This window comes from Otolemur garnettii, unplaced genomic scaffold, assembly GCF_000181295.1.
Source record: "Otolemur garnettii isolate 467f Iridium unplaced genomic scaffold, OtoGar3 scaffold00052, whole genome shotgun sequence".
In the NCBI taxonomy this organism is placed as follows: Eukaryota; Metazoa; Chordata; class Mammalia; order Primates; family Galagidae; genus Otolemur; species Otolemur garnettii.
The window spans coordinates 7,051,240-7,059,477 of record NW_003852447.1 but is presented as its reverse complement, the minus strand read 5'-3'; the positions used below and the strand labels follow the sequence as shown (position 1 = coordinate 7,059,477).

General features: G+C 42.4%; 1 protein-coding gene across 1 annotated transcript in view; it reads right to left on the bottom strand.

Annotated features, from left to right (window-relative positions):
* The window catches only part of HEATR5A (HEAT repeat containing 5A), a 113,233-nt gene that overhangs the window by 3,208 nt on the left and 101,787 nt on the right, over positions 1-8,238 (bottom strand). The window contains exon 31 of the mRNA XM_023514397.1: positions 1,911-2,128. Within this exon, the coding sequence (XP_023370165.1) occupies positions 1,911-2,128 (218 nt within the window). The remainder of the gene's footprint in view (positions 1-1,910; positions 2,129-8,238) is intronic.

Genomic DNA, 8,238 nt, shown 5'->3' with positions numbered 1-8,238 from the left:
AAAAAAAAAAAAATCAAGGTCTGAAGGTTTCAAGGACCCATGTTTGGACCACAGTAATGGTATGTCATCATACTTCAGCACCACCACTTGGAGGCTGCCACACAAAGCTCCTGTAGGCATCAGGCAAGGAATGGGACAGAAAGAGGAGATAGTTATACATCAAGCATATAAATAATTTTATTGAGTTAATTGTGTGTGTGTTTTTTTTAGAGACAGAGTCTCATTTTATTGCCCTCAGTAGAGTGCCATGGCGTAGCAGCTCACAGCAACCTCCAACTCCTGGGCAGCTGGGACTACAGGCTCCCACCACAATGCCCAGCTATTTTTTTGTTGCAGTTCAGCTGGGGCTGAGTTTGAACCCACCACCCGCAGTACATAGGGCTAGCGCCCTACTCACTGAGCCACAGATGCCGCCCACTGTGTGTGGTTTTTGTTTTGCTTTTTTGAGATAGAGTTTCACTCTATAGATGGGGCTAGAATACAAGGGACTGATCACAGCTCACTGCAATTTCAAACTCCTGGGTTCAAGCTATCCTTCTGCTCAGCCTCCCAAGTATCTGAGACTATAGGTACATGACACCATGTCTGGATATTTTATTTTACTTTTTGTAGAGATGGGTCTTGCTATGATGCCCAGGCTGGTACTGAATTCCTGGCCTCAAGGGATTCTCCCACCTCAATCTCCCACAGTACTAGGATAACAGGTGTGGGCTTGATGGTTCAACAGCTTGTTTGCATCCACCTGTATATTTTGATAATTGTTTTTTTCTGAGAAAAAAATCTTTATTTTTAGGAGTAGAAAAATTTGGGATCAGAAGCTACAAACTTATTTTGTAGCACATAAAAGAATAGTACATCAATCTAGCAAATAAAGGGGACATAAAAGAATGTGATCAACTTGCATGTATTATTTTTGGAATGAAATCTATTATCTCACAATCATATTATTGAAGACATGTGCTGGAGTCTTCCTTCCATGTTTTTCTTTTTTTTAATTAAAGGAATCCACTGTGGCCCAACACAGTGGCTCACTCCTGTAATCTTAGCATTCTGGGAGGCTAACATGGGTAGATTGCCTGAGCTTATGAGTTTGAGACCAGTCTGAGCAAGAGTGAGACCCTGTCTCTAAGCGGGGTGTTGTGGTGGGCACCTGTAGCGGGTGGGAGCTACTTGGGAGGCTAAGGCAAGAGAATTGCTTGGGCCTAAGAGTTGGAGGTTGCTGTGAGCTATGACATGATGCCATGGAACTCTACGGAGGGTGACAAAGTGAGACTCTGTCTGAAAAAGAAAAAAAAAAAAAGGAATCCACGGTAATAAAGGATAGGGCCCACTGTGGGAACCCACCCAAATAGTGTCTCCAGTGCAGGGACACAGAATGAGTACACAAGTCCTGCCCAGGAAGGAATGAGTGACAAAAACCCACTCCCTCAACCCTTATATTCCTACCCTGCCTTAACCCATGTGCTGACTTCTTTTTCAAACTCAGCCTTCTGGCACGAGAGTGAATAAAGGCCATGTTGCTCACAGAGAACCTAGACTCTGCTTCCTTTGGTTCATATCTTGAAATAACCTCTCATTTTAAAATAACCTTTCAATAAACTATAAAGTATCTTATAAAAGCCCCTTATAAAGTTCTAGAGCTAAATCAGTTTTAAGGTTCCCACTTCAAATTTAGTGTTTTTTAACATTTTCTCTTTTTCTCACTATCTTCTCTAACCTTGAGATCAAAGAACAAGGCCATAAAATTATTTGTCTTTGTCACTTCAGGAATAGAAATTAATCCCAAATCTAAAAATTAAAAAAATTGTGTCTGATACTTCTTGTTGGAGCCAACAAAATCACTTAGAAAAGTTTTGCAAAAGTCTAAACATATTCCTATTACAAATACCTCTTTGCTAAAAGACACTTACCATAGGATCTTTTATCTGAAGAGTAGCCTTAAATTTCTCAATACAACGCTTCTGGAGGCATGGGATGATAGTTACTTCCGGACTGGCAGACAAAATGAATACTGTGATAGCAGTAAGTAGACTGATTTCATCAAGTTCTTGCTGTGTTCCATCAACTAAAGAGAAATGATCTATTAGAAACATTATATATACTGCTTTACATATCTGTGTGAAGCTGTCTTCAATTTGGCAGTAACATTTTCTTTTTTTTAGATAAGCGTCTCAAGCTGTTGCCCTAGGTACAGTGCCGTGGCGTCACAGCTCACGGCAACCTCCAACTATTGGGCTTAAGCAATTCTCTTGCCTCGGCCTCCAAAGTAGCTGGAACTACAGGCACCCGTCACAATGCCCGGCTCTTTTTAGGTTGTAGTTGTCATTGTTGTTTGGTGGGCCCAGGCTGGATTCTAACCCACCAGCTCCAGTGTATGTGGCTAGTGCCTTAGCCACTTGAGCTACAGGTGCCAAGCCAGTAATACTTTCTTAAGTATATAACAAAGATACAGTCAATAAACACTGAACACTGGAAATGTACATTGTAAGATGTGCATTGTAAGTAATTCTAGAGACAAGAATTACCAAAGTACTTATAGTTTTCAAAAGTAAACACATTAGTAAATACACATGCACATTTACCAGCAATATACATTTATTAGATCTGTGACCTTGTAAACCTAACTCTATTTTTGGTTTTCTCATCTATAATATGAAAATAACAGACTCACATTGATAATATCATGAGAAGTAAATGATTTAATCCATATAAAGAATTTAGAATAGCATATTATTTCAGATTCAGAACTCAGAAGAAAAACAGAATAGCATATTACTTACACTACTCAATATATATTAGCTATCATGTTATAATTTTTACAGTGAGGCAATACAGAAATGCTTGGACAACTGTTTTATTCTTTAAGTTTAAAGTATTTTGATAATAAATGTATCAGTGAAAATTCCTTAGCACTTTTTCTATACATGCCATTCCATAGTAAGAAAAAAACTGAAAACAGCTATGTAGACCACAATCATTTGAAGAAATTTTTTTTTTTTAGAGACAGAGTCTCACTTTATAGCCCTGGGTAGAGTGCCATGATGTCACAGCTCACAGCAACCTCAAACTCTTGGGCTTAGGTAATTCTTTTGCCTCAGCCTCCTGAGTGGCTGAGACTACAGGTACCCGCAGAAGAAATTTTTTATCAGAAGTGATCTAATTTCATTTTCCCATACCATATTCTCATTAAACAATTTTAATGAACCTGGTGTGAAAAATCAATGTTATTCAAAAAGGAAAGATGTGGCAAATTCAACTCACTAAATTGTTTAAGAATGGGTTGTTATGGAGGTGCCCATAGCTCAGTGAGTAGGGCATGGGTCACATACACTGAGGCTAACAGGTTCAAGTCTGGCTCAGGCCAGCTAAAGAACAACAATGACAACTGCAACAACAACAACAAAATGGCCAGGCATTGTGGCAGGTGCCTGTGGTCCCAGCTAATTGGGAGGCTGAGGCAGGAGAATCACTTGAGTCTAGGAGTTTGAGGTTGCTGTGAGCTGTGATGCCATAGCTCTCTACCCAGGGCAATAGCTTGAGACTGTGTCTTAAAAAAAAAAAAAAAAAAAGAATGAGTTGTTACTTATGAAGAAATGGTATACACATATAGCAGCTTTGGTCACAGTCATTCAACAAATATTTAAGAAAAAAATATGTACCAGCCCTCTTTTAGGCACTTACAGAGAAGATACACTATAAACTGGGAAGCAAATAAAGAATTTCAGCTAGTGATAAGGCATAGAAATATATTTAAACACCACTGAAATTGACCCAGGGTAGTCTGCACTGTTTGGTCAGAGACAGCCTTGAGGGAATAATATCTGAGCTGACACCAGCCTGGAACACCCTGTGGTAAAGAAAGCAAAATTTTAGAGATGCGTGGAATTTTTTTTTTTTTTTTGAGACTCAGTCTCACTATGTCACCCTCAGTAGAGTGCCGGGGCATGACAGCTCACAGCAACTTCCAATTCTTGGGCTTAAGCAATTCTCTTGCCTCAGCCTCCCAAGTAGCTGGAACTACAGGCATATTTATTTTATTTTTTGAGACAGAGTCTCCCTCAGTCCCCTTGGTAGAGTGCAGTGATATCACTGCTCACAGCAACCTCAAACTCTTGAGCTCAAGTGATCCTCCTGCCTCAGCCTCCCAAGCAGCTAGGACTATAGTCACCTGCCACAACATCCTGCTATTTTTTTTTTTTTTTGAGACAGGGTCTCCCTCCTGGTCAGGCTGGTCTAGAAGTCCTGAGCTCAAGCAATCCACCCACCTCAGCCTCCCAAATTGCTACGATTACAGGCATGAGACATTCGTGTCCAGCTGAATGTAATCTTATTTTATAAAAGACATCTGAATAATTTTAAGATAAAATGGATACACGATTCCATTTAAAGTTAACATGACAGCACTGTTACAGGCACTTTCTATACATTAACTACTTAACCCATGAGTCGAGTCTTATTCTCTCCATTGTAAGGATCTGAAACTCAGAATTTTGATTGACATTTGATTCCAGAGAGTATACTGTTAACCAGAATTTTGATTGATGTTTGATTCCAGAGAGTATACTGTTACAGGCATTTTCTATACATTAACTACTTAACCCATGAGTCGAGTACTCTTATTCCCTCCACTGTAAGGATCTGAAACTCAGAATTTTGGCTATACTGCTTTTCATACAGCAAAGTTATTTTTAGTTACTTTTAGCAACTTGAAACTGCAAGGCAGTAAGCTGGTCTGTTTAGTAAACATGTCTTATTCTCAGTAAGGTTAAGTTCTCCTGGGTTCCTCTTTCTGTTTCTTCTAAAGTTCCTTCCCCCCACTCCCTTTCACCCAGGAGAGATGCAAAGTTCCCTTAGCATTAGCCCTATGCAGAAACCTCTGCGGTGAGGAACTGAGGCCTCTTGTCAGTAGCAGTATGAATCTTAAAAATGAATTCTATAGGCCGGGCATGGAAGCTCATGCCTGTAATCCTAGCACTCTGGGAGGCCAACGTGGGTGGACAGCTTGAGCTCACAGGTTCTAGACCAGCCTGAGCAAAAAGCAAGACCCCATCTCTACTAAAAATAGAAAAACTGAGGCAAAAGGATCACTTTAGCCCAAGAGTTGGAGGCTGACGTCACAGCACCCTATATAGGGCGACAAGTGAGACTCTATTTCACAAAAAAAAAAAAAAAAAAAAAGAATACTCTAGCTCAGTGGTTCTCAACCTTCCTAATGCCTCCTAATGCCCCACCCCTTTTTTTTTTTTTTTTTTTGAGACAGAGCCTCAAGCTGTCCCCCTGGGCAGAGTGCTGTGGCATTATAGTTCACAGCAACCTCCAACTCCTGGGCTCAAGTGAGTCTCCTGCCTCCGCCTCCCAAGTAGCTGGGACCACAGGCGCCCGCCACAACGCCCGGCTATTTTTTGGTTGCAGCTGTCATTGTTGTTTTGGCAGGTCTGGGCTGGGGATTCGAACCCACCACCTTAGATGTACGTGGCTGGAGCCTTAGCCAGTTGAGCTATAGGCACCGAGCCATGCCTCAAACCTTTAATACAGTTCCTCATGTTGTGGTGACCCTCCAACCATAAAATTATTTTTGTTGCTACTTCATAATGGTAATTTTGCTATTGTTATAAATCGCAATGTAAATATCTGATATGAAGGATATATTTTCATTGTTACAAAGGAGTCATGACCCATAGGTTGAGGACCACTGCTCTAGCTGAAGCCCTGGATGGGGTCTCACACTGTCACCCAGTCTGGGGCATAGGGGAATGCTCATAGCTCACCACAGCCTTCAACTCCTGGGTTCAAGAAGTTCTCCCACAGTATTGAGAATATAGGTGTGAACCACGGCACCTGACACTGGCCAACATCTTAACATAACTTCAGAGAGACCTTTAGCCAGAACCACCTAGCCAAGCTGCTCCTGAATTTCTGACCCATAGAAACTGTCAGATAACAAATGCTTACTGTTTTAAGCTACTAAGTTTTGGAGAAATTCCTTATGCAGCTGTCATGGTCAACTCTTTTAATTTCTCTCAGTAACTGTTCTAGCCTCATTCTTTTCTGTGTGTGATTAAAGAGGCAAGGTCATCATAATGCCCAATGTATAACTTACACCTATTGCTTTCCACCCTTACTCCTGCTCTTCCCTCATACTGACAGAGGTTAATCTTTCTAAATCTATTATAAATTGTACTTCTGCTTTCCTCTAATACTTTTGTTTTTGAGACAGAGTCTCAAGCTGTCACCCTGGGTAGAGTGCCATGGCGTCACAGCTCACAGCAATCTCAAACTCTTGGGCTTAAGTGATTCTCTTGCCTCAGCCTCCCAGGTAGCTGGGACTATAGGTACCCACCACAGCGCCTGGCTAGTCTTCTGTTACTTTTTACTTCAATCCCATCTCTACCTTCTTTTTTTCTCTGTAAGTATGAACTCATGCTAGAGTCTCCTCTTCAAAAAAATAGTATTCCAGGGTGGTGCCTGTGGCTCAAAAGGGTACGGTGCTGGCCTCATATGCCAGAAGTGGCGGGTTCAAACCCAGCCCCCACCAAAAAAACAAAAAAAAAATAGTATTCCGGCTGGGCACCACCAGTGGTTAGGGTGCTGGCCACAGGCTCCGGGGCTGGTAGGTTTGAACCTGGCCTGCTAAAATAGAAAAAATAGATGGGTGTTGTAGCAGGTACCTGTAGTACCAGCTACTAGGGAGGCTGAGGCAAGAGAATTGCTTGAGCCCAAGAGTTTGAGGTTGATATGAGCTATGATGCCACAGCACTCTATTGAGGGCAACAAAGTAAGACTCTGTCTCAGTTAAGGGAAAAAAAAATAGTATTCCTTAACCTTATACCTTTCTGTCAGCTATTTTTCTTTCTTTCTTTTTTTTTTTTTTTTTTTTGAGACAAGAGTCTCAAGCTGTTGCCCTGGGTAGAGTGCCATGGCATCACAGCTCACAGCAACCTCAAACTCTTGGGCTTGGGTGGCGCCTGAGTCTCAGTGGGCAGGGTGCCGGCCCCATATACCGAGGGTGGCAGGTTCAAAGCCAGCCCCAGCCAAACTGCAACAAAAAAACAGCCAGGTGTTGTGGTGGGCACCTGTACTCCCAGCTACTCAGGAGGCTGAGTCAAGGGAATCGCCTAAGCCCAGGAGTTGGAGGTTGCTGTGAGCTGTGTGATGCCACAGCACTCTACCATGGGTGATAAAGTGAACTCTGTCTCTACAAAACAAACAAACAAAACAACAACCCAAAACATACCTCTTTGGCGGTGCCTGTGGCTCAGTGAGTAGGATGCTGGCCCCATGTATCAAGGGTGGCGGGTTCAAACCTGACCCTGGCTGAACTGCAACAATAACAAAAAAATAGCCGGGCATTGTGGCAGCACCTGTAGTCCCAGCTACTCGGGAGGCTGAGGCAAGAGACTCACCTAAGCCCAAGAGCTGGAGGTTGCTGTAAACTGTAACGCCATGGCACTCTATCAAGGGCTACAAAGTGAGACTTGGCATCCAAAAAAAAAAAAAAAAAACTTATTGGGCTTAAGCGATTCTCTTGCCTCAGCCTCCCAAGTAGCTAAGACTACAGGCGCCTGCCACAATGCTCAGCAATTTTTTGGCTGTAGTTGTCATTGTTGTTTGTCAGGCAGGCCTGGGCTGGATTTGAACCCACCAGCCTTGATGTATGTGGCCAGTCCCCTAACGCTAAGCTACAGGCACCAAACCCCATATTTTTCTTACGCAGACGTTCTTTATCATTTTCCCTACTTACCTTGCATTTATATCTCAACACCGGGAACTCTATCCCCATATTGTTTAATTTATCTACAATATTTCACACTGACCTCTTCCTCTCTATAAAAACTTTTCTTACGCTTCTGTGACTATTTCCTCTCATCTTCCTCAAATTTTAGTTCTCTTCCTGCTCCATAAACTCAAGTAGGGTGATTTTATTATCCCAATGATTGTGCTGACAACTCTCAAATACATGTACTCAAAAATTATCTTTAGTCCAGACCACTCTCTTGAACTCTAGACCTCTACACATCTGCCCCACTCAATTACCCAATAGGCATTTCTTTTTTTTTTCTGAGACAGAGCCTCAAGCTGTCCCCCTGGGCAGAGTGCCCTGGCATCACAGCTCACAGCAACCTCCAACTCCTGGGCTCAAGCGAGTCTCCTGCGTCAGCCTCCCAAGCAGCTGGGACCACAGGTGCCTGCCACAACGCCTGGCCATTTTTTGGTTGCAGCCATCATTGTTGTTTTGGC